The sequence below is a fragment of the Lycium ferocissimum genome, chromosome 11 (assembly GCF_029784015.1).
Source record: "Lycium ferocissimum isolate CSIRO_LF1 chromosome 11, AGI_CSIRO_Lferr_CH_V1, whole genome shotgun sequence".
Classification (NCBI taxonomy): domain Eukaryota; kingdom Viridiplantae; phylum Streptophyta; class Magnoliopsida; order Solanales; family Solanaceae; genus Lycium; species Lycium ferocissimum.
Window position 1 is genome coordinate 30,530,395 of NC_081352.1, and position 27,447 is coordinate 30,557,841.

The 27,447-nt window shown below is 33.5% G+C and overlaps 1 protein-coding gene and 1 long non-coding RNA gene across 4 annotated transcripts; both read left to right on the forward strand.

Moving 5' to 3' along the window:
- The first annotated feature begins 11,111 nt into the window (after positions 1-11,111).
- Positions 11,112-12,120, forward strand: LOC132037974 (uncharacterized). Its single transcript, XR_009410150.1, has 2 exons — positions 11,112-11,486; positions 11,844-12,120. It is a non-coding gene; the product is annotated as an uncharacterized LOC132037974 (long non-coding RNA).
- A 4,472-nt stretch (positions 12,121-16,592) lies between these two features.
- Positions 16,593-25,770, forward strand: LOC132037427 (neutral ceramidase 2-like). Of its 3 annotated transcripts, none has more exons than XM_059427944.1 (10): positions 16,593-16,705; positions 19,068-19,469; positions 20,170-20,378; positions 21,368-21,712; positions 22,099-22,363; positions 22,479-22,749; positions 23,241-23,366; positions 24,047-24,110; positions 24,224-24,393; positions 25,053-25,770. In XM_059427944.1, the coding sequence occupies exons 2-10, from the start codon at positions 19,120-19,122 to the stop codon at positions 25,599-25,601; spliced, it is 2,349 nt and encodes a 782-aa protein (XP_059283927.1). In that variant the 5' UTR covers positions 16,593-16,705; positions 19,068-19,119; the 3' UTR covers positions 25,602-25,770. The 3 variants fall into 3 exon arrangements, with proteins under 3 accessions (XP_059283927.1, XP_059283928.1, XP_059283926.1); XM_059427945.1 differs by lacking the exon at positions 16,593-16,705 and adding an exon at positions 16,836-16,919; XM_059427943.1 differs by lacking the exon at positions 16,593-16,705 and adding an exon at positions 17,680-17,890.
- The last annotated feature ends 1,677 nt before the right edge of the window (positions 25,771-27,447 follow it).

Here is a 27,447-nt window from a genome sequence, read left to right on the forward strand (position 1 = left end):
TTTTTTCTTATTTTTCTTTTCTTTTCCTTCTTATAGATAACAAGGAATCTAGCTCAATAAATAACATGGATAAAAAATTAATGAGAAATTACTATGAAAATAATAAACATTAGGGTTATTTTAATTTTTGAGTTTGACAGGAATTGTGTTCAAGAATAAAAAATTTAAAGGATATTCTACTAGGTCAAAATTTTGATTGATCTTGTCTTCACGTATGCATGAAGAGTTGACATTCTATTATTTTCAAGCCATAAAGGATCTTTTTAATCATTTATTATTATTATTTTTTCTAAAGAACAAATCATGCATGATGACTGACGAAGACATATGACCTAGAATATAGTGGTCAATTAAATACACATTAAATGTATTTTAAAATTGTTAGTCGTCATATTGTTAGTAATAATTACTATGTGACTAATACTATAATTCTACTTATTCATAACCCACATTTCTTTTATTTCTAGTTCGGCTTCCTTTTCTTCTCTGTTCTGTTTTTTTCATTTAATCTTCAACTCTAAGGTTGCTGTAAATTTTCTTTTAATTTTCTTGTTTATATATAAATGTAAACTTATTTAGAAATAGTGTTTCCTCCTTATCCCATGTCTCTATCAACTAAATTTCCTTTCTTTTTACTTGATCGATATAACTTACCTACTCATGTTCCCATCGATCGAATCCAAGAGTTGTGGATGCCCGATTCTCCGACCAGCTATTACACATCCCTTCTAGACTCAATAAGGATTGCAATCTACCTATTGACCCCCGGGCAATATATAGGTAGATAGGTTAAGCTACGAATAGTCATGACTATAGTGAAATCAATTCTTAATCTGCGTTGATCCCTCTTATCCGCCTGAAACATATCTAAATCACAAATTATTCAGAGCAAGAAGGATTCTTTGATATTAAGCATCAAAAGTGCAAAAGAAATAAGATGAATAATTGCTCTATCCTTTAGTTTTAAGAAGGAAATATGTGCGTGAAAAATGAGATCAGAAAATGATAATCTGCTGAAATTTCATTTTTGTGAAATCGTTAATATTGTGTCAAGAGTGTCTTTAGGGTATACTGAATTAGTATAGCAATCCTTTCTTTTACCAGAGTAACTTAGTTTTGAATTGATAGTACGAAATAGTTTCTTTTTTCCTTTTACTTCTTGGTGTAAAATTATCTTCTTGTCGAAAGAAAATCATGTGTATAAATGTACTTACCTAATGTAAAGGCCTATCGAATGCAAACTTAAGAGTGAGAAAAACACTCCTTTTTCTTCTTTCTAAATGGTGTGGCCCTCCCAATTTCCCATCATTTGGACGAAAATAATACTCTAATACACTTTTAGTCATATCAACATATACCTACCTATCTAGTACTATAGTAGGTGATAAAAATGATAAATTTAGCTGGAGTCAAAGCAAATGACAACTATCTTAATAGTAATAGTTCCATTAGGTGGTGTGTATCTATGCATGTATTTGGTAAAATTTGTATCTATGCATGTATTTGGTAAAATTTACTCCCTTACCCACGCACAACTTTCAATTATTAAGAAAATAGATTGAAAGTGTTTCTTATAATTATCTGGTATTCGAAACATATTTACCTGATAAGTTGAAATTTGTGCAAAGTAGGGTACATTTAAGGAATTTCGGAATGCTACTCAAATTAAAATATGGAATTTCGTACGAAACGTCCGTCGGAAACATTTCCAACTAGCCAATATCAGATAGATTTCGTCAGAATTTCATGTCCTTTTAGTAGTGTTTGGTCTTGTAGTTAAAATTGGAGAGATCTTATCCGTCTCAGTCCCACCATACATCTTGATGGAAATTGAAAGAAATTGTAAAAACAAAACAGAAATTGTAAATTTTTACTTTTCGGGTGGAATTAAGATGGATGTTTTAATTTTAGTTTTATCTATAATAGTTATGATTTTTTTTAGATGAATACTGATACTCGGCATCCACCTCTGGACTGAGTTCCAGTATAAAACACAATAGCGGAAAAAAGACATGTGAATGGCATAAATGTTAGTTAAAGATACTTAAATAGCATAATTCAATTTCCCTGACACTTTAGTTTCTAGGCTAACCAATAATAGCTTATTAAATTCACAATTAAAACAAATTAAAGTTCATTCACTGCAAAATAGAAGCAAACCAGACCCCTACGCCTCGTAAATCAGAACAATGTTGTAATCTTTGTTATTCTTCTATAATACTCCCTCTGGTTCAAAAAGAATTAACCTTATTTTTTCATATTTGTCTTTATTAAGTGTTATGTAACCAAATTTCAATACTTATTTAATTAGGGGTTGTTTAGTCAAATCACCTATTTAATTCTAGGAGTTAGTATTTTTTTTAAGGGGTGTGTCAATGACTAAGTGAACACTCTTTTTTATCTGGAGGGAGTATTTGATTGTATACATAAAAAAAATTTAGTAACACTTATGAATCCTAGCACAATGAAATTAATGAAAGATAGTTAAATGAGAAGCAATTTGACACTTTGAAATGATTTTCAGGGTCACACTGAAGAAAATTTCGTAATGCATTTTTTTTTTTTTTGCTTTTTTTTTTGCATTTTTTTTGCATTTTTCATGTTAGTTAGGCCTGCTCATCATTCGGATTGCATCAGATTTGAGACTTATCAGAATTTATATAATGATTTTCGAATTTAAAAAATGTAATCTGAATCCAAACCGAATTATAGAATCGATTGTTTTGGTTCAGTTCAGTTCAATTTTTCTCGTTTCTTTCGGTACTATATTCTGATTTTGCTATTCGATTTGTGGGCCTTATTGGGCCTTTAATATTCATACCATGTGACATTGGGCTTCTGAATTGTTCAAAAAGAGATTTCTGGCATACCAAATGGGTCATTTGCACTTTTCTTCCTATTTTGTGCTGGTCTTTAATTTTGTCATTCAAAATCGAACTTATACCTATAACGCCGTAAGTGACGCATCATAATATCCACAAGTTATGGCAGCATTCTTAAAGAACTTATGCTCTTATAGGCATAAGTTCGATTTTAAAGGGTAAAAGTTAAAACCAGCCCATTTGAAGGGGAACAATTAAACACCAATCCATTCAAAGGACAAACCATGCAATTACTTCATACCAAGTCAATATAAGCTGATAAATTGGGGTGTTCATGGTTCGGTTTGAGTCTGTTATCCTCTAAAATATGACCAAATCAACTTAGTCGATTTTTCAAATGTTAGAATCAAATCAAATCAATTAAGTCGGTTTTTCATTGCTTCGGTTATTTTCGATTTTGTCGGGTTTTTCGGTTTTATCGGTTTTTATTTAAATATATGACAATATACGTCCAAGCACATATTAGATTGACTATTTTCTAGCATAAAACTACCAAATCAAGTACTCCTATTTGAGAAAAGAAAGAAATATAAACCTAATCAAGTTATATATGTACTTTCTCCAAAAATTTGTATGCATCATTTAAGAATTTATCATTTAAGAATTTAGCCATTTTCACGGAACATTTAAAAAAAGTTCTTACCATGAATTTGTTTTTGTGCAATAAATTAAAGATCTAGTTGTGATATACCAAGATATCTTGATGAATAATTAAAGGACTCTTTGAACAAGAAATAGATTCTTAGAATTATCAAAATAAAAGTAACAAATCAACTAGAAAGTAAATACAAAAATTGGATTACTATAAAGGCAGAAACATAGATTATGAATCAAGAGTGCAAAAGATTAATATTGTAAATATCAAACTTTTTCTATAAAAGTATACATACATACATGAAAAAGTAAACCGACAAGAGAGAGAGAAATAGATATTTAAATTGTCGGTTCGGTTATTTCGGTTCTTTTTTTGCTTAAAATCAAAATCAAATCAAATTTTGTCGGTTTATAAAATTAAAAACCAAAATCAAATCAAACCAAAAAGTGTCGATTTTTTTTCTTCGGTTTGATTTGATTTTTCGTGAACACGCCTACTGATAGACATAATAGTTGCAGCCCATAGCAGTAATGCCCTTATTTTGGGGTGGTCTTTAATTTTTGCCCATCAAAATGAAAGTATTTAACTTTTGCCTTTTGCCTAAAACCTCAGGGTTTCGGGTTCGAACCCCTGCTCAGGCGAAAATTAAAAAAAAAAAAAATTTGCTAGGCAGAGGTTGCCTACAAACTCTGCCCCATCGGGCATAATTTACCTGCAAACTATGCTCGGGGTAGAGTTTTGCAGGCAAACTATGCCTTAGCAAACTCTACCTGATAAGGCATAGTTTGCAGGAAACTTTTGGTTTGTCTTCCAGGTACACACATGCATATTGCTTCTCTATTTCATGCCCTTGATTTAATGTCATTATTTAATTTTGTACACAAAATTCTGCATTGCGAAAATTCCTTTTTTTTTTTTTTTTTTTTTTTTTTAATCGAAACGGAGTTCGAACCCTTAATCCCGGGGGTATTAGGCGAAGGACAAAAATTAAAGACCATCCCAAATGAAGGGGAAAAGAAAACCAACGTTTAGAGCACCAGATTAACAGAATAGATGGTTTTTTTTTTTTTTTTTTTTTACTTTAAGAAGACAAAATTAATATATATCAACTAGTCGGTACAACATGTGATCCTTTTTCTCAGTGCCTAATTTGGAGGGTCAATAACATAATGTCATAATTCAATATACAAATGAAGATGGTGAACTAGAACGTAACAGGATAAATAGTAACACTATTAACATAACCAAACTTAGACAAAATATCAATCATAATAGATAGTTCCACCAAATTAGAAAGTGATGAAGGCAAGAAATAGAAAAGTCTACAATCAATTTCCATGCAAGAATCTATGAACAAAGTACCTAAAATGATGGTAGAAAGTCTCACGGCTATCCCAATCAGTTCTTGATATGCTCCTCTTTTTAGGTGCAACAATAAAAGATTAAGGTTTAAATATTTATCAAGAAGAAATTACTTTATAACTAAGCATGCCCCGAAATCAACTAATAAATATAGGTAAGCTGGATTAAATAATCTCTAATACTTGATCTGAAGATATTACTATTTCTTTTCTTGAGGAGATAATGGTAAAAAAAAAAAAACACATCTGAAGTATAACTTTTTGGTGAGTTTCATACCTGAACTATGGGATGGTCGCGTTTTTTACCTAAACTATCACCAGCTATTTATCAAAACGCATCTCGACTATTATTTGATGGTCTTTGGAAACTCACAAAAAAATGATACTTCATATGTGTTTTTGACCATTATCTCTTTTTTTTATTTTTTTTAATTAATTCCTTTAATTATTTGCGTGGAGTGCCATTTTGCACCATTTTTAAACACAAAAAAAGAATATAGACCACGCACTATCAGATATTATTAGAGGTGTGTTTGATAAATAGTTGAGGATAGTTTAGGTAGGAAACACAAACGCCAGATAGTTGAGTTTTTTTTTTAATCATTGTCTCTTTCATGAATCAATGATATTTTTGCTTTATTTCTTGGTCTCCTTTCTGTCCTTTTGGTAGATGTTTTTTATGTGTGTTGCCACCTCGCATGGAATTTTAATTGTCCTCTCCTTTAGTTCTTACCATCTAGCCACTTGTGTTTCTTGTAGTTTGTATATCGCACTATTTCGCTGTTTGTTACTATTTCCTTCGTTGAATGCTATGTATTGCTTTCCATTTCATATTTACTCGAGTCGAGGGTCTTTCGAAAATAATATTTCTATCTCTATGAGGTAGAAATAAGGTCAGCATACACCTTACCCTCTTCAGACCCCACTTATGAGATTACATTGAAAATGTTGTTATTGTTCCTTGCCATCTAACTTGGAAATTCACATTAATTGTAAGATGAAAAAAGAGAATATTTAGACACAGAAGTGGTAGCATTAAATGTAATTGGGACTAGGCATTAATAGATAGTAGATGTTAACATTAATGAATGGAGTAGTGGTGTCAATTGGAACAGGTGCACAAGTTGAGTACTAGTTACAACGATTTTAATTATATATTTCGCTAGTACAAGAAATTTTTTTGCACTATCAAGTCACTACATGCTATAGCAAGTAATTTATTTTATTTTTAAAGTTAAAATCTCACATTTTCCAAAAAGCTTACATGTAAATACTTTTTGAATGACCTTATTTTATTTGGTGATGGGTCGGGGCGGGTTATATTTTGGGGATGGATAATTTAAATGAAATTGGGTAATTGAAGGGAATTGGGGTTTTCTATCCAATTAAAAGCACAAGTGTACACTTATTGGACGGCAGGTATATTTGAACACAATTGCTAACGGAGGACAAAGTTAGCTAATAAAAGAAAGTAGAGGGTATATTTGACGCTTTTCCCTAATATTATATACTTACTTATAATAATAAAACAACATATAACACTGCATAGTAATCTCTGCTCATCCAATAATTGGTTATTGGGACCTCCACATAGCAACTTCCTATTTGTTTGGACTTGGAGCATTATTGTTGCCTTTGTTTTCCCCAATGTGAACTAATTTTATCCATTTTTGTCTTCCACTTTTTTTAAAAAATATTTTCTTCGCCGTAGTTTGTTGAATAATTAAAAAAGGAGGAAACTAATTATGGATCCAGATAGTGCTACTTTTTTTTTTATAATGTATTTTTCATTTCTTTGATACTTACGATAATTTAATTTATTTATTTATTTAATTTTATAATAAGTGTGTTGGTCTAATGGACGTAGAAGGATGTTTCTGTAATTCTACCTTTGGTCCAATGCTAGCACATGCAAGTCACATTTGGTCCCTGTTACTTTTATTAGCAAACACGTGTGCCACTTTGTGTAACGATCCGTTTGGTCGTTATTGCATTTTCGACACTTTTGATCTTTTTCCGAGCTTGGTTAGCTCACTTTTGACCCGATGGGACCCGTTGACATGCTTCCCGAGGTGTCTAGACTTGATTCAGGCGACTTTTTGTGAAATATGAGCTTTAAGCGAAAAAGAGTTGACCCAAAGTTGGCTTTTGGATAAACGAACCTTTTTCGAAAATTCATCGATTCCGAGAGGTCCGGACGGTCGTTTAGAACTTGTGTGTATATCTAGTTTGGTTCCCAATGCACTCGGATGCATTTTGGGACTTGGGTTGGGAAATTGGAATTAAGGTATTGGGGGTTGACTCAGTCAACGAGACCTCCGTTGGGAATTTCAAGGCCACGAGCGCGTTCGTAGAGTGTTTTTATGTGTGTCTATGTGTGTGGTATGTGAGCAGATGGCCTCGAGAATTAGTCGGAAAATCGGATTGAATTGTGAATTTGGGTGGATTTTCTGGTGTCTGGTGCCCGCTTTGGCGGCACCCTGCCACTGGAGCGGTCCAAGCCAATTGGGCTTGATCGCTGAAGCGGTCAAGGGACCGCTGGGGCCGTCCCAGCATCGCCAAAGTCGGTGACGGGCAGTGAGTGTAGTTAATGATGTGTTAAAAGCCTTTAGTCCCTTATTTAATACCATTTCGAAAATAGAACTCTTGGGATCTGTTCTTGGAGATTTTTAGTAAAGATTCTTGGCGGTAAGTTTCCCTAATCCTTTTGCAATTTCATTTAATCCTAATCATCTTAGAATTCCTCTTCACTTATCAATTCCTTAGTTATGGAAAATTAAAAGTGGGTTTTGATGAATATTCTATCCAGGCTTATTAATGGTGAAATTGATGGGGTTTATGCTAGATTTTGATGTATCTAAGGTTGTTAATCATATATCTTCCATTATTAGAGTTGAATTCTTGAATCAAAGAGTTAGGGTTTACACCCGAAAGTGGGGGTTTTGCTTCAATTTCGGAATTAGGGGAATCCATGAGTTAAATTAGCAATTAGTTGTTGGTTTATGATCACCTATTGCTTAATCTAATATTTTACTCCCGAATTTTCCATTTTGACCTTGTGGGCCCCGTTTCCCCAAATTCTAGAGTGGGATTTGACCTAAATTGAATGATCGCAATATTAGTATCATTCTTCATGATTTCTAATCTAGATTTCGAATATGCCTAAATTTCTTTGATCTCGAGGCTCAGCGGAAGGGGAAAGCGAAGGAGTGATTGTTGGTGTTTGTTGTTCGGCCATCCAGGTTGGTTATGGCTTACCCTTAGTGAGACTTCGTGTAGCGAAACATATATTTAGATGATATTGTCGGAGACAACATGTGAACCTTCGGGTATGAAATTGGGTTGAACATTGCCTTAGGTTGGGCCCTGTTGCGTGATTGGGGCTAGCTACCCCGTTATGTTGTGACTTGATTGTTCCATTGTGTTGGCCTGATGCCATGTGTTGTTAGTAGATATTGGAATCTGTTGACCATTTTGATTGTGATATTGTAGTATCTTACGGCTTGATGTCGATACGAGGATAGAGTTCTATATGACTTGTGTAGTCTTCACTGATATTGTTGGCGTACCCATGTTGGTACTTGTGACACATGTATTATTGGCGTACCCATGTTGGTACTTATGGCATTGCTTATATTGTTGGCGTACCCCTGTTGGTACTTGTGATATTGATCAGATTATTGATGTTGACACATGCATTGCACGCATTCTCATCCATTCATGATACACTGTTGATACCTTGATGATACGTGATGAAACACTGTGATGAGTTGAGCTCAATTTTTACTTAAGTGACGTGAGAGTCCGATATCCGATGTTCATCCCGGAATCGTGGATTGAGTGAATTGATACTTGATGAAAACTCTTTTTACTTGAGTGACGTGAGAGTCCGATATCCGATGTTCATTCCGAAATCGTGGATTGAGTGAGTGCATGGACTCCGCGGGTCCCCAAGGGTGGTGCCGGTGAGAACCCCCGTGGGCAAAGATTCGGGGTCTCGTCTATCTGTTGGGCAAAGATCCGAGACGGGTGGCACTTAGATTTCGCGAGTCACCTTGGGTTGTGCTACCGAGATGTCGATATTTCCGACCGGAGTACATGTGTACACAACATTTGCATGGCATTGCATTCATACATTATTGCATTGGTAAAGGACATAAATTGACCCTTAAACTATACCCCAAATGTCTATATCCCACTTAAACTTTACTAGTGATCTATTACACATCTAATATATGAAAAAGTCATATTATTTACCCCCCTAAGAGCTAATGTGGCACAATATATAAAAATAATAAAAAAGGAGGTGCGTTTTGGTTATATATTATTTATTTTTCCTTCTTTTTTTTTTAATTGTAAAATTTAATTTTTTGTAACCCCCACCCCACCCCTCATTTTCTTCTTCACTTCCACCTCATTTTCTTCTTCACTTCCTCCACCAGCACGACTGCCACCCCCACCCCACCCCCTTCTCCTCTAGCTTCATGCCACTGCCACCCTATCCTCCCTTCTCCTCCACCTTCACGCCACCTTACCCCACTCTCAAACCCTTCTTCTTCATTTCACCACCAGCACCACCACCACCACCCTCCCCCGCACCCCACCTGTTCACTGTCGGAGCTCCGAGCTCCCGCGAATGAATCATTAATCAGCCGTTAAAAGGGCATGCTCGCTTTTCTTCTCCTCCTCCTCCTCATTCACTGCCCGATTCTCTTTCTTCCTAATATCCACATAAGGAGAAGATGAAAGTCAACGAGCTAAAGACAATTAAGGGCTTTTTTTTTGTTGCCTACAAAGTCCACCATAAGCATCTTTTCTTTTCCACGTGAAGATGAAAAAGGGGAAGACAATCCTTGGATATTTTGTTATTTTGCTCCGGCGAACTATCGCGCTTCCGTCCAGATCTCACCTATTTCCAGTGAGATGGGGTGGTTTATTGATGAAGAAATATAATTATTGGAGGATTTTTAAACATTTAATTAGGAATTAATTAGTATAAATATAATTAACTAAAGCAAATTAAATGAATAAAGAAAAATTAGAGGAAGAAGGGGGGTTTTACGGGGGCTGTGCTAATGAAGAAGAAAGGTTTGGGGGGTGAAATGGAGAAGGAGGAGTGATAAAAAAGAGTTTTTATTAAAATCTTTTTTTTTTAATTATAATTTTTCATTTCAGTATTAAAATATTAAAAATTGAAAGATTTTTGATGTGGTGTTGACATGGCGCTGATGTGGCGAGAGAGTGTGTAACACCTCCCACCATGTGACTGGTTTTCAGCTCTCAGGGGGTAAATAATATCACTTTTTTCATATATTAGGTGTGTAATAGGTCACTAGTAAAGTTTAAGTGTGATATCGATATTTGGGGTATAGTTTAAGGGTCAATTTATGTCTTTTCCCTTATTGCATTGCACTGCATTCATGGGTTACTTTGAGGTGCTTTTTTGTTGTACTTGTGATATTGGACTCGGATTTGATATATTGAGACTTGGCACATTTGGGATTAGATGTTCGATTTAGACGATGACGAATACTTGGCTTCGATTATGTTTGATTTATACTTGTTGGTTTATCTGCCTATCTTGCCTTATTATCTGAATTATGTTAGCTATGCTTAGTCGGCCGATGATGCCTACCAGTACTGTTGTTTTGTACTGACCTGCACTTGTTGCATTCCTTTATGAATGCAGAGTATCAGGTTGGGTCTGCTTCCGTCTCACGTGGTTGATAGTCGCTTCAGCATTAGTGCCGAGTTTCCAGGGTGAGCACGAGTGTTCGCTGCCTTGAAGACTTCTCTATTATTTATGTCCTATTCCTACTCAGAGACATAGACAGTTTTATGTATTATTATTCTACACTTGTATTTATTCCTTTTAGATGCTCTTGTATAACTTAGACTAGACCCTAGGGGTATTATTATTATTCCGCACTTTTTCTACCATATACATTATTGTGAGACTTACGTATTTATTCTTTCCGCTTGCTTGATTTAATTATTCAAGTCTTTATTTATCGCTGGTTCGAGGGTTCGCTTACTGAGGTGGGAAAGGAAAGTGCCCGCACGACTTATGTTAAATTGGGTCGTGACACTTTGTTTACCCTATTCCCAGTCTAGTCTGCTCTTCCTCACTTATCTCTCTCACTTTTTCTCTCATTTCTCTCCCGTCACCAAGTTTCTATCCGCAAACTATTTTTACAAAACTTATTTAAACGGAATTAAAACTTATTAGAAAGTGATACAACATTATCCTATTTAAGCAAATACCCTGCTTCACTTTATCAGTATCACCCACTTTATTTTAAAATGTGAATTGCATTACTGGGAATTAATAAGAAGATAAGGTTAGGTTTAGCTAGACATTTTTCATTACTAACCTTCCATAAACAAAATAATTTCTTAGATTACCAAAATCCAAAATGGGAAACAAAGTTCACATTTTCACAATCGGAAATAAACTTATCAGTTTTCTATTTACCAAAAAATTGGCAAGTATTTAATGAAGAAGGTGTTATATATTTGTCACAATAAGCAGCACTCTAAAGCACAAAAGAAAAAAAAAGAAAAAAAAGAGGCTTTTCTTTACAAAAAACATGGTTAAAGCTTCAATTACTCTGCTTTTCCTAGCCACCTTATTGGTCTTTTCAAGTGGTTAGTCTCTCTCTCTCTCTCTTTCTCTTTTATTCAGTCACTCACAAACACACACAATATTTCGATGATAAATTTATGACTTTAAGACGGTTTTAATTAAATTTTGATCTATTAGAGTCTTAACTTATAAAAAATGGTGGATCTAGGTTTTCAAAGCAAGTGTAGTCGCAATTATTATTTTCAAATCAAACCATTAAAGTGAAATTTCTATTAGGATGTATATAAATTATTAATCGCAACGGTTCTAAACATACTAACTCTAGATCTGCCTCATTCATGCCATAACTTTCAATTTCTCATGAACCAAGATGTTACAATTTTTATGCAAGGTGCTAATAAATTTTTTTCACTCCTCAGATATTGTGATGGGACAACCCCTTTGTTGTACAAGGCCATGCAGAGTTGGGATTCCACAATGTGATAATGGTGTGTGTATTTGTTGTGTTGGTCCACAATGCCGTGCTAATCAAGAAAGGATTGGCCTTGGTCGTAAAGTATCAACCTTGCCAGACTCTTCTAATTAATTGTTAAAGCTATTAATTAGAGTTTGTTATATGTGAATCTAATGCTATAATTATTGGTTATTAATGAAGATTATATTCTAAGGAAAAAGTGGAGACCTTTCATAATCTTTTATATTTTTAAGTTGTGGTTATTTTTTAAATACTTCACACGCGTTGATTATATTTTAACCTGCGACAATAAAAATAGCAACACGGTATTATTTTTACATTATACAATATTGTGAAGCGATAAAGTCGTCTGACAAATGACATTACACTTATAGGCTATGTAATCACTTAAGAAGTAAGAACTTAGATCTTGTTTGTTTCTACTTAATATGGGTTTGAATCTAAATCATTCAGATATTAATTTATTAAGTATAGTTTTTTTTTTTCCATTTTACTTTGAATGGTTTTGATTCTTCAATTAAAAATTTAGGCGAAGGTGACATTTTATCACTGCTATGTCACTACCGTTGCAGAACCACCACCAGTCTTATGCCATAACCATTACCACTAACTTTCAAGATGTGTATATATATATATATATATCTATATATATATATATATATATATATATAACTTCTGGCGATGCAGTAGGACTTGCAACCAAGTTTTAACCCGCAAATAAGTTTTTACAAAATTTATTTAAACAGGATCAAAACTTAGATAGTGACATAATTATCCTATTTATGTAAATCACCCTGCTTCACTTTATCACTTACTTTAAGAGAGGTTCTGCCTTTTAAAGAAAAATGTGAATTGCATTGCAGGGAATTCGGAATTCATAAGAAGACAAGGTTAGGTTTAGCCAGACGTTTTCCATTACTATCCTTCCATAAAAAATTAAAAAAATTACTTAGATTACCAAAATTCAAAATGGGAAACAAAGTTTACATTTTCACAATTGGAAATAAACTTATCAATTTTTTGTTGACTAGAAAATTGGCAAGTACTTAATGAACTAGGTATTATGAAATGCACAACAAGAAGCACTCTAAAGCCAAAAAAAATACTAAAAGACTTTCCTTTACACAAAACTTCAATGATTCTGTTTTTGCTTTTCTACCTTATTGGTCTTTTCATGTGGTTACTGGTTAGTCTCTCTCTCTCTCCAAATCAAACACACACAATATTCTAATCATAAGTTTATTACCTTAAGAAGGTTTTAATTAAATTGTGATTTTTTAGAATCTTTACTTATTACATGGTGGATCTAAGTTGTCAGTAGTAAGCGCAGTTGCACCCACTATTTCAAATCAGACCATTAAAATGACATGTTAATTAGAAATGCATATAAATTATCAATCGCACCAGCTCTGGCCATACTAACTCTAGATCTGCCTCAACCATACAATTAATAACTTTCAATCTCAAGAACTAACATGTTTCAATTTTTGTGCTGGGTGCTAATAATTTCTTTTTTCTCAGACCCCAGTAATAAAATTACACTGGGTATATTATTGTGCTAATAAATTTTTTATTCCTATAATATGGTGATGGGACAACAACACGTGTGTGTTACCAATAAATTTTTTATTAACCTGCATAAGTCACCCTTGTTAGGATCGCACTGAATGTGGGACTACCCGGCACGAATCCGGATTAGTCGGGCCTAATACGGATACTAGCGAGTACTTTAAACCAAAAAAAAAAAAAAAAAAAAAATCACCTGTGTTTGTGGGTAGCAGATTGCCCAACGCCATGCAAAATTGGGCTTCGACAATGTGTTAATGGTGTGTGTATTTGTTGCGTTGGTCCAACGACCAACATGGAAGGCTGATCAAGAAAGCATTGGCCTTGGTCGCAAAGTATTGACTTGGAAGACTCTTCTAATTAGTTGTTAAATCTATTTAGAGTTTGTTATGTGTAAATCTAATGCTATAATTATTGGCTATAAATGAAGATTATATTCTAAGGAAAAAGTGGCTACCTATCAAAATCTTTCGTATTTTTAAGTTTGTGATTATTTTTCAAATACTCAGCACACGCTGATTATATTTTAACAAACGATGCTAAAATAACTAGACAGTATTCTTTTTACATTTTACAGTGTTGTGAAGCGATCAAAACGCTGACATATGACATTACGATTATAGGCGATGTAATCACTTGATAAGTGAGAACTAATTAGATCTTGTTTGTTTCTCTTAATATGAGTTTGAATCTAAATCATTCATATATCAATTTATTAAGTATAATTTGTTTTTGCTCTAAATGGTTTTGATTCATCTAAATCTTGTATGTTGTTCAATAAAAAAATAATTAACGACTTTTCAAATTCTTTTGATTCTTCGTTGCTTAGCTTTCAATCTGGCTCTGATCGTCAATTTTGATTCTACCCCAACTTATTTTTTTTTATTTTTTTTTTGGCTTACAAGCTGTTTTTTTTTAAGCCCATCCAAACAGGTTCAAAGTCACCGAATTACCCCATTTTAATTATATTTTCCTTATATAATCGTGGGACCAAGATCATATTCACATATATGAAGCACCTATTTTTATGTCAATCCAAATAGTTAAATCAGCATGTTATCCTATACCCAACTAAGAAATGGATTTAGTATAAAGGATCACTTCATTTCATTTTGTTCTAAACTGTTTATCGATATGGAATGAGTTAGACAATTCCAACTTATAATAACAATAACATACCCAGTGTAATCTCCTAAATGAGCCTTGGAAGAGTGATGTGTAAGTAGACTTTATCCCTGTCTTGTGAAGACAGAAAAACTGTTTCCGAAAGATCCTTGGCTCGAGTAAAACAATTCAAAGCAGATTTGAAAAGAAAAATACAAACAATAAAGATGAGTTAGACAATTACCATACAATTAAAAGGGTACCAATATAAAAGGACCACCACACTTTTGTCATCCTTTAGAATTTAATTTCCCATACCTCCAAAATTCAAGAGCAGTAATAGCCTTATGACTTGTGAGGCTCCTTTGTCTGCTACTACATGTACCGCTGTTCTATGGTGATACTATGGCATCTACTCTCTGTCCCAAAATATTCTTTTTTAGTTAGTTTCAAAAATAATATATTTTTCTATATTTTTAATAACAATTCACTATTATATTCTTCTATATTTTTAATAACAATTCATTATTAATTTTTTTATTTTATTCTTAATAAAATGATTTATAGGTATAAAATTTTCAAACTTATTTTAGATTATAATTTTTGCTCAAATTTCATTCTTAATCAAATATTTTTACATCAACTAAGACGAAGGCAGTGATAAGTTGTTTTCGGCATAATGGTAATTATTAATTTTTCGCAAGTTTTACACTCTAACTATTAGTTATTTTTTTCATAGCTGAATTATCACCATTTATGTGTTAAAAACAACTGATAGTTTGAGTATGTGTTTTTGACCGTTAACTTAATAAATTAACTAAAAAAAGATATCGTGTGTTAATTGAAAAAGATTAAAAATAAACATTAAAAACACTGATGTAGTACACGTGATCCATGTAATAAGAACACCACCATCTTCTTCCCCAAAATTTTCATCCAAAAACCCATATTCACAGCAACTATAAAAGAATCCTTAAAACTTCTAGATTCCAACGATCTATGAAATCATAAATTCTAAAATTGCAGATTAAAGCTCACTTAAAATAGTAATACTGTTACTGCTTTTACATTAATTAGTGAGAATTCCATTTTATTGACAAAATTGTAAAAAATTCTTCAACATTGAGCATGCGACAGGTTTAAGAAGACACATCACCAAGGTTTTGATGGTAAAAAAAGTGAAAAATAAGTTTTTCCTGTTTTTCAAATTCCAAATACAACTTGAAGTTGTATTTTGAATTTTCATGGTCAAACACTGATTTTTGGAAAAAGTGAAAAAAAAAATCCGAAAAAAAGTGAATAATTCTTATGGCCAAACGGGTAAAGGGTGTTGAAGTGTGAATCGGAAACATCGTTTTTGTAAAGTATCTATTCCCTCTCTCCCAATTTAACGGTCTTACTTTTGCTTTTGGTCTGTCCAGTATGTTTTTCTATATTTAATAAGTTATTAAATTTTAACATTTACCTGACAAATTTAAGACTATAAGATTTAAAGAAATGCATACATCTTTAATTTAAAATTATAAAATTCAAAAATTTTCCTTAATTTCTTAAATTCTGTACTCCGTCAATTAGAAAACGTAAAAAAGACGAGATAATGGTCAACACACCTAAAGTATCATTTTTTTGTGAGTTTTCTACGTGAACTATAAGGTGGTTGCATTACTAGCTTTTTATAAAAACACACCTAAACTATTAAGTGCTTGCGCTACCTGCTTGAACTATCACCAACAATTTATCAAAAAAATACCTGAACTAGTCTGGATACTCGCAAAAAAGTAATACTTCAGGTATGTTTTTACCCATTATCTCTTTTCTTTAATTCTTTTTCCTATTAGTTCCTTTAATTATCCGTGCGGAGTGCCATTTTACATCACCCACCATCAAATACTAATCGATAAGATATTTTGATAAAAACTTGGCGATAATTCAGATAGAAAACTAAAAAAAAAAAAAAAAAAAGTAATATTTCACGTGTGTAGTTTTGACCATTATTTCAAAAAGATTAAAAACATTATCTCAATTGAGGAAGTGTAGTATTCAAGTGTGAATAATAGGAAACATCGTTTTTGTAAAGTACTACTCTATTTTCAACACTTAGCAGGAAAAAAATGAAGCTTCGTATTATAATAATTTGTAAGTTCATACTTCACTCCAACGCAACATACCTTTCTGTTTTTTTTTTTTAAATATTATTTTTCCTTATTCCTTTATATATTTCGTTATTGAGGAGTAGTTGATTCAACAAGAAATCAAGAATTACTATTATTAGCACAAGGTTATTTTCCAAATTTAGTAACTTTTTTTAGTTCACCTTTAATTTGGGGTTTATGTTTTTGAGGTTTTTAAGGCAATCCAGAATTTTAATATGATGGGTTTTAATTTTTATGTTCAATTAGTATTTAAAGTTTGAATATTTAAAAGTTTGGGTGTAAAATAGAAATCAAGAATTGCTATTATTAGCTCTCCACAATTTTATGCCACATTTTACTCAGGTTATGTTTTCCAAATTTAGTAACTTTTTTAGCTCACCTTTAATTTAGGGTTTATGTTTTTGAGTTTTTATCTTCCTAATTACTTGTTCACCTTTAAAGTTTGAATCTTTAAAATACTTAGTAGTTAAAGTTTGAGTCTTTTAAAATACTTGGTATTTAAAGTTTGAATCTTTAAAATTTTGATTGCAATTTGTTTTATGGATTCTGAATTTGGCATTGAATTTATAGCTCATTTTAGTTATTGGGTTCGCAAGTAAATATTTATACATATTTAATGGATTTCCTAATGCAATTAGTATTTAAAAGTTTGAATCTTTACAAATTTTTTGGTAAAGTTTTGCTTATTTATATTGAAATATTGAATGTTCTTTTTTTTTTTTTAAATCTTCCTAAATACTTGTTAATTGCTAACAGGTTGATTAGTTGGGGTTAGCCTAAAGCTAGTAATTGCTTAGTGTAAAGTTTTGATTATTTTTGCTTATCTTTGATGTTTATGGATTCATAATTTGTCATGGAACCCATAGCTGCTATTTGTATTTAAAGTTTGAATCTTAAAAGTGTTACTTCTATTACCTTATCAAAAACATTTTTTTTTTTTTTTTTTTTTTTTTTGTATCTTTAGAAGTTTGATTGCAATTTATTTTTATGGGTTTCGATTTGCTATCGAATTCGTAGTTCATTTTAGTTATTGGGTTCGCTGTTAAATATATATATACACATATTTAATGGATTACCTACTACAGATACAGGATCTGAGTAGAGGTTATTTGGTTGCTCCACTCTGCTGCAGTTAGTATTCAAAGTTTGATTCTTTACAATTTTCTTGGTAAAATTTTGCTTATTCGTGTGTTGAAATATTGAATGTTTTGGTTTTTAGTAATTGCTTAGTGTAGAGTTTTGCTTATTTTTTGTTGATCTTGGAGGGAGAAGCGGAGCCAAGATTTGAAGTTTATGAGTTCTGAATTTGCCGTGGAATCCATAGCTCATTTAGTTGTTGGGTTCACAATTAACTATTTATACACATTTAATGAATTTCCCAATACAAATACAGAATCTAAGTAAAAGTTACTGGATTTGTTCGAACCTGTAGCTCTGCCTCTGTTTCGAGAATTTCCCAATATAGATCTTTAGCTGCAATTAGTATTTAAAGTTTGTATCTTTAAGATTTTGTTTGTATATATATCTCATTATTGAGGACTAGCTGATTCAAGTATAATTGTTTAGCACAATTTTATGCATCTCTTACTCAGGTTCCTTTCTAATTTAGTAACTTTTTAGCTCACCTTTAACTTAGGGTTTTTTTTTAAATTTTTTTTTAAAATCGTCCTAACTACTTGTTTTCGCTAACAGGTTGGGGTTAGTTAAAGCTAGAAACTGCTTACTGTAAAAATTTGCTTATGTTTGTTGATTTTAGAGGATTTCCTATTTGTTGAGCTGATATAGCTGCAATTAGTATTTAAAGTTCAAATCTTTAAAATTTTGGTTGCAATTCATTTAGTTATTGGTTCTGGATAGATTATTTGTACATATTAAATGTATTTTTTTTAAACACAAATACAGGGTTTGAACCGAAGTTATTTGGTTCTGCCGGACCCGAAATTACCACTGTGGCTGCCCCTACTTGGAGGATTTCCCATTCGTTGAGCTGACATAGATCTTTAGCTGCAATTAGTATTTAAATTTTGAATCTTTGAAACTTTGTTTGTAATTTTTTATGCACCTCTTACTCAAGGTTCTTTTCGCGATTCGGTAACTTTTAAGCTCACGTTTAACTTAGGGTTTATATTTTTGGGTTTTTATCCACCTAGTTACCTGTTCATACTAAAAGGTGGATTGATTGGGGTCAGCTTAAGGCTAGAAACTGCTTAGTGTAAAGTTCTGGTTATTTTTGTTGATGTCAGAGGATTTCTTATTTGTTGAGCTTATATATATCTTTAGTAGCTGCAATTAGTATCTAAAGTTTGAGTCTTTAAAATTTTGTTTGTAATTCCTTTTCTATATAGGAGGATGTGTTCAACTGATTAAGCTGCAAGACAGCGCCTCGTTGATAACTTGATGGGATTATTATCTGTTTGTCTCAAAGGTGGGGTTGGGAGATCTATAGGGATGATTTGGTTGGCTCTGTTGCTGTTATTAGTATCACAAGGGAATGGCAAAGGAGGAGTTGAAGCTTCCGATTACTTAATCGGGCTTGGAAGCTATGATATAACTGGGCCGGCTGCTGATGTAAACATGATGGGATATGCTAACATGGAACAGATTGCATCGGGCCTTCACTTCAGATTGCGAGCTCGTACGTTCATTGTGGCTGAACCTCAGGGGAAGCGAGTTGCTTTTGTGAACCTTGATGCTTGCATGGCCTCGCAGCTTGTAACCATCAAAGTTCTTGAGAGATTGAAGGCTAGGTACTCATACCCTCCTTAATATGGTTTATTTAGAGCCCCTTTTTGTTAGCTGATTGTAAATAGCTGATAAACTTTAAGTTCTGAAACTAATTTCATAAATAAGTAGTTACATGTTTGAATAGAAGTGTTGAAACTACTAATAAGCAGTTGATATGTTTGGTAAAAAAAGTGTTGATCAGCTGTTCTTTTGTTAGAATGACTAAAATACCCTTGGAATTTTTGCAAAAAAAAAAATATATATATATAAATTTAAAAGTATCCTTGTAAAAAAAAAAAAAAAAAAAAAAAAAAAAAGGAGGAAAGATGGATACAAAGTGAAGAGGAAGTTAGGAATTTTGTTTTGGGAAAAAATTAGAAAAACTTTTAAAAGATAAAATAGTAAAATACCTGGTCAAACCAAAAGTGCTTATGAGCTGAAAAACCATAAGTTGGGGATGATCAACTTATGACTTTTGGCTGATTTTAAGTTATAAGCACTTTGGTGTTTACCAAACTCCAAACACGTAGATAGGCTAAAAAGTGCTTATAAGATAGGTTTGACCAGGTTATAAACTTAGCTAAACACCCTCTTATTTCCAACTGAATCTGTCAAGGACTCAAGTACGACAAGATGCAAAAAGTTCTTGTTATGTTAACTGGTTTTAGGTTCGTGCTTGATGGTGCAATAAGCTAAATTTTGTGTTAACTGCTGCTTTTCCAGGTATGGGGATCTTTACACAGAACAAAATGTTGCTATTAGTGGGATTCACACCCATGCTGGCCCTGGTGGTTATCTACAATACGTTACTTATATCGTAACATCTCTTGGTTTTGTCCGTCAATCATTTGATGCTGTAGTTAATGGGATCGAGCAAAGTATCATACAAGCTCATGAAAATCTCCGACCTGGATCAATATTTGTCAATAAAGGTAGGAGGCTGTTGATTTCTTCTGTATCTCTTGCTTGACAATGATACAAAGGATTGCAATCGTTAGTTTTCTTCTATGTCCAGCTGTCCTATTAGATCTTTACAATTGTTCATTATTTGTCATTTTTTTTTTTCCGATGATTGGTGCCTGTCCTCTTGTATAGCCTGTTTGTCCAAGCTTCTCCAAGGTTAAAAGTGTCTTTTTTTTTCCCCTCTAAGTTGAGGTGTTTGATCAAGCTTTTGGAGATGAGAAAGTGCTTTTGAGTAGAAGCAGATGCTATTTTTGAGAAGCCGGAAAAAGTTGCTTCAACTTTTCTGAAAAGCCCTTTTAAGAAAATACACTTAGATGCACTTTTCAAAAGCTTGGTCTAACACTAATTGCTGCTCAAAAGTGCTTTTCAAATTGATTAGCTAAACACAAACTGTTTTTCACCAGTAGTACTTTTCAAATTAATTAGCCAAACATCAGCTCTTTTTCACCAAAAGTACTTTTTTGAAAAGCACTTTCTTTTCAAAATAAGCTGATTTTAGAAGCTTGGCCAAACAGGCTATTAGTTGCTTACTACGTTCTGTTTATGGCCTTATATAACGGTATTGCTAACTGCCGTCAGAGAAAATATTTTGGGGGAACTTACTAGTTACCTGCTTGAATTTGCTCCCCAATTTTTAGTCTTTTGCTTTGATCTTTTTCATCTGGGGTTGATTTATTTCTATATTATTGTTATTTTTGTTACTAGTATCACCAAATCAGCTTTTTTGAATGTTGTTGCCTGCATTTGAGTAAATTGCTCAAATACTGGTGTCTTTGCTTCTGCTTGTGTTCTTTTCAAGTTACAGTAAATAAGAAAAAAAAAATAAAACCTATATATTCGACAGAAGCAACTTTGGTAAAAAAAAAACCTATATATTCGACAGAAGGAACTTTGGTCTTGGCTAATTAACAAGTTCATCTTAGCATCAGACTAACTGAGTTTTGGTTGTCATCAACAGGGGAGCTACTGGATGCTGGCGTGAGTCGTAGCCCTAGTGCTTATTTGAATAACCCTGCTGGAGAACGTAGTAAATATAAGTACAATGTTGACAAAGAAATGACCCTTTTAAAGTTTGTTGATGATGAATGGGGTCCAGTAGGCAGCTTTAATTGGTTTGCAACTCATGGAACTTCTATGAGTCGAACTAACTCTTTGATTAGTGGGGACAACAAAGGAGCTGCTGCACGGTTTATGGAAGACTGGTTCGATCAGAAAAATACTGAAACACCACACCTTAATATATCTAAAGCGAGAGAACTTCCCCGAAGAGTCTCAAACATCATACCAACTGTACGTGGAAAGCGTAAGTGATTTTCTCCTTTTCCATATTACTAATTATCTCAGTCGAGCCAAAGTGCTGGTTGTTTATTAATAGTAGATTGTACCTAGATCGATGTATTGGATTTGTTTTTCTTTAAACCTATATATTATATGATTTAACATTAACCTTTGACTTGTTTGACATAAGCTATTCTTCATAAAATATTAGTCAAATATGGCCACATGTTCCAATTTCTAATCGCTAGAGTTCTTCTCTGGACCTTTCACTTTCTGTTTGGGAAAAACAGAATATAATGAAAATAAGAGAAAGCTCAGAGGATAATAGTATTATATTGCTTGCTGAAAGTTGAGAAAAACAATTGTTTCATAACTAAAGACACTTGTTAATCAGATTGTAACTAAATGCAGATCATGAGCTACTAGAACTTGCTGCTTCTTTCCAGTCTTCTCCAGGTAAGCCAGTCACCAGGTTGATGAGCGTGGCCAGACGTGTCAGAAGTACCTTAAGGTTGGCTGATAGGCCGAGATTTGTTTCTGCTTTTTGTCAAACAAACTGTGGTGATGTCAGTCCCAATGTGCTCGGTGCGTTCTGCACAGACACAGGGCTTCCTTGTGACTTCAATCATAGTACATGCGGTGGAAAGAACGAGTTATGTTATGGTCGAGGACCAGGGTATGCATTATAGTCTATTACTTTGGTTTAGGCGCATTTCCATCTTTGTGAGTCCTATTTGGAGAAATGAATTTGGGTAGTTTGATTCATAACATCATCCTCTGCTTGGTGACAGATATCCAGATGAATTTGAGAGTACACGCATCATTGGAGAGAGACAATTTAAAAAAGCCGTGGAGCTTTTCGATAAAGCAACAGAGCAAGTAAAAGGCAAAGTTGACTCTCGTCACACCTATGTGGACTTCTCCAAACTTGAGGTTACAGTTCCAAAAGAGGGCGGTAGTACTGAAACGGTTAAAACCTGTCCTGCTGCAATGGGGTTTGCATTTGCTGCTGGTACAACTGATGGACCTGGAGCATTTGATTTTAAGCAAGGAGATGACCAGGTATTAAAAAGGGATAATAGTACTTTTGGTTCCTCGGTTATTGGTATATTTTGCTTTTGGTCCTTGTGATGTATGACTCAACATATTTAACTTTCAATTAGTTAAAACATGTGTTTCTGGTCCCTTCATGTAGAAAATATGTTATATTTGACTATTTATATAGTACTACTGCTACATGACCATCAAATATAGGGTAACAATACAAACTTAACATAACACATGAGTAATTATGTAATAGAACGACTAATAATTATGATAAATTTGTGAATATTTACAACTAAAGGGATCAGAAGTGCACAATTCAATTAATTTGAAGGTTTAATGTGCTTAGTTCGATATCATGAGGACTAAATCAGAATTTATCAATAACTGAGGGACCAAGAATGATATTAATTCCCTATTAAAAAGAACTCTGTTGTTTATTTGACCAATATCAATCAGAGTGAATGAAGTGATTTTATGTTTGCTCATCTTACTGGAAAAATCTTCAGGGAAATGCTTTTTGGAGGTTGGTGCGAAACTTGCTTAAAACACCAGGCGAAGAACAAAAAAAGTGTCAACTTCCCAAGCCCATTTTGCTCGATACTGGTGAAATGAAGCTGCCTTATGATTGGGCGGTAAGTAGCTTTCTTGCTCTGTCACATCTAAAATATTTCCACACAGAGAGGATCTCTAGCAACAAATAATTATGTGTTCTTCTTCCTCAAGTTTCTATCGGTAGAATGCTTGTGTACTTGTGATATCAGGCTAAAAGGAATACTATCTTTTTGTTAAGAAGAGTTTCCTATTACGATATTCGGAATCTCAAATGTGTTAAAATACTTTGGTACAATATAACACAATGTTGCTTAATCTAGTGTTCTCATTTCAAAATTTGAGGGTGAAAGTTAGAAATTTGATTATTATTCTACCACTGTAACAGTTGACAACTAAGCCTCTACAACTTTAAATCCATAGGTTTTGTTATCAAGCTTTACTATTTTTCATCTCACTTTGACCATATGCACATCAACCGGAAACAGCCTCTCTACCTCTCACAAGGTAGGGGTAAGGTCTGCGTATAACCTGCTCTCTCCAGACCCCACTGATAAGATCACACTGGGTATGTTGTACTTTAACCAAATGCTGGCCAAATTCTTGTCATATGATTCATTTTTCTGGCCAAATTCTTGTCATACTTGGTTTTTTTGGCTTCAACATGTAAAAGCCTAATCTAATTGCATGCTTAGAAGCATTCAACAAGATTTCCTGTTTATAATGTTCAATGGTTGATTCCTTTGTCTTTTCTTTTTGGCAGCCTTCAATACTTCCTCTTCAGATTATAAGAATAGGTCAGCTGGTCATTCTCAGTGTACCTGGAGGTATCAATCAAGACTTATGATCTCTTTTATTTCTAGTGATTTTTAATGCAGTGGTAGATTCTGAGATGTCTTCTTCTCAGTTTACATAAATCTTCCTGTTTTGCTCACAATAGAATTCACTACCATGGCGGGTAGACGTCTGCGAGATGCTGTGAAGATGGTGCTCACGAGTGGGGCTACCAAGGAGTTCGATAGCAATACTCATGTTGTGATAGCTGGGTTGACTAATACATATTCACAATATATAACCACCTTTGAGGAGTACCAGATACAGAGATATGAGGTCAGTTAATTAGAAAATATAGTGCATTAGTTATAATATAAATGTTCCGAGAAGTCCTTTATACTCATTGTGCATCCCTCTTTTTGATCCAATTTCCAGAATCAGGAAAAAGAAAGAAAGGGTAAGGTTGTAAAGACAGTTATTCTATTACAACCTCGATATAGTTCTCCCAAGATAGTGTGTGACAATAAAGACCGACTTAAATGGTATCTATTACAATGAGGTTAGGTATAAGGCAAATGAATTCTCTTGTGTGGGCAATAGAAAGTCTATGATTCTCATCTCAACGTAAGAGCTAAATTATATGGTACACTCCTCTAACTACACCTCAATGTTTTACAAATTAAAATCCAGGTTCATCTTTTTAGTTGCAATCACTCTGCTGCTAGCTTATCCAAAACACCCCCAACACCCCCACCTCCCGGCGTCTTATGAGGCATTATCTGTCTTTATGTATGGAAAAGATCTTCTGAGATGTTAACTATTAATTAGAATATTTGCTTTGTTAGCAATTCCCAAACTTTGTTTTTCTGCTTGTCTGAAAACTTAAAATCTCTTTTGTCATGTTAATGTCAATGAGTGGTCTCATGGAGCATTTTCAAATGTGTAATAAGTTGCTCTACTATGATCTTAAATTACTTTTGGTGAAATTCTTTTAGGGTGCCTCTACACTCTATGGTCCGCATACGCTTAGCGCTTACATCCAACAGTTCAAGAAACTAGCAACTGCTCTTATCACAGGAAAGACCTTGCAAGCGGGCCCTCAGCCCCCCGATATGCTCGAAAAGCAGATAAGCTTGTTGCCACCTGTCATAATGGATGCCACCCCATTCGGTTCCAAATTCGGGGACTTAATCACCGACGTTCCTCAAAGTTCCACGTTCAAGAAGGGTGACCTTGTCTCGGTTTCTTTCCATTCAGCATGCCCGAGAAATGATCTCATGACCGAGGGTACATTTGCACTCGTTGAGATTCTTCAAGGAAAGGACAATTGGGTTCCTGCTTATGATGATGACGATTTTAGTCTTCGGTTTATATGGTTGAGACCGGCTAAACTCAGCACTCGAAGTGAGGCGAAGATCGAGTGGAGAATACCGGAATCGGCTGCTTCAGGTGTATACAGAATCAGACACTTTGGTGCTGCAAAGGCTCTTTTTGGTTCAGTTAAGCATTTTGAAGGTTCATCTAGTGCTTTTGTGGTTGCCTGAAAAGAACCTTGATGACTTTTGATACTTCATCAGTTCATCCCAATTATGTGGTTTTACATATTATACCTAAAGAGAGAAGTGCAAGGCTACCACGCTGCTAGTTGTCTTGTTTATAATATGAATGTTTAATTTTAAAAATATTTATTTCTACTGTCTATTATTATTCTTACTCTCTTTTTTGTAATATTGTAAGCTTATTCTTCATGCCTGATGTTGAGAATATAATTAATTAGTAAAAGTGTTTTTTTTTTTTTTTTTTCCTAACCGTTTAAGCCTTTAGATGAGATTGTCACACAATTGAACATGGTATCATACCCAGGTTTATCCCAATTCGTTGTTTATCCGATATTGGGCCCCATCTTATATTATCCATGGCTCTAGATGTCCAGTATTGCACGTATAGTAATGTTGATTTTCCCACATCGGTTGTGGGTAGGTGTTTTGTCTTGGACAAACCTAGCTCTTGAGGGTTGTGTTAGACACAAGATCTATTTCTTTACACTTGACATAAGGAAATGACGGAAAATGACATTCAAAGGTTGTATTTATCAATACAATACAATACAATCAATACGATATGATACATTATGAAATGATACGTAACGACTATCCATCCAAGCAAGTTGTTAGTTCCGTAACACGAACTTCTTCATTTTTGAGTGCTTCATTTTCACTAGTCTTCAATTCCTCAATTCTTTAAAACTAAAATTCCAAGCCAAACACCTTAAATTAGAAAATCCATTCGTCCAACGATAAACCAAACAAGCCCAAGAAGGTCAGGTAGGGGCGAATCTGGATTTGAAGTTTGAGTTCCTATAATAATTTTAAGTTATTATACAATAATAATTGAGTTCACAATCAAATACTTGTAAATGTAAATAAATATTGGGAAATATATTAATACATATACATTGGTATGAGCAAAAACTACTGGATTTTCATAAACTCGTACGTAACTAACATATTAAATCCGTTATCCAGTGAGTGTACTGATAACAGAAAAAATAACGGGAAAGCTGTCGTGCTATGCCATGACTCGTGAGTATATCGTGCCAAGTCCCCTGTACCGTGATCATTTGATTTCTAAATGCTAAAAATATAGAAATGATCATCCCTTTGAATGACAGGCTAATAAAGAAAAAGTATCAATGACAGACGAGTATTTCTCTAACACAACCCAAAAAGGTTCAAATCATCTTTTACTTTAAAAGTTCAAATCATCTTATTTTATTCTTCGATGGTGTTGACAATTTGAATAATGTCTTTTATTCTTGAACATGTACAATTTGCACTTTGCTGTCACAAGTCCAGGCTTAAAGTGGCAAGCACGCATGCACGGAAAAAGACAGTGAGCACGATCTTAGTCAAACGTACGTAAAAGTAACAAAAATTGGCCCTTTGTGATTTTCTTAATGTAATTTATGAACCTTTTAAATCGTTTCTAAAAATCTATTTTGAGTAAATTGAAAATTTTATAAGAAAATTATTAGATTATTCTAAATCTTTATAGACGTAAGCAGAGTCGAAACAAGATTTCAACTTTACGAATTTTGAATTTTAGAACCACGACTTCGAGTGGTAATTAATTGAGTTCTAAGTTTAATATGTTTACATATTTAACGAAAATTTTAACATAAGTTTACTGTTTGAGCAAAAGTTATTGGATTCAGTCACGCACTCGTATGCGGGCTTCTACCTCTCCTGCTCGTTAGATGACAATCTAATATTTTCCGCCTCAAAAACAAAGTATATGCATACATTTTCAAAAATAAAACATCAAACATAATCTAAATTTTAACCTAAAAGGGGATAATGCACAAATTTAACCTTTAAAACCGTGTCATAA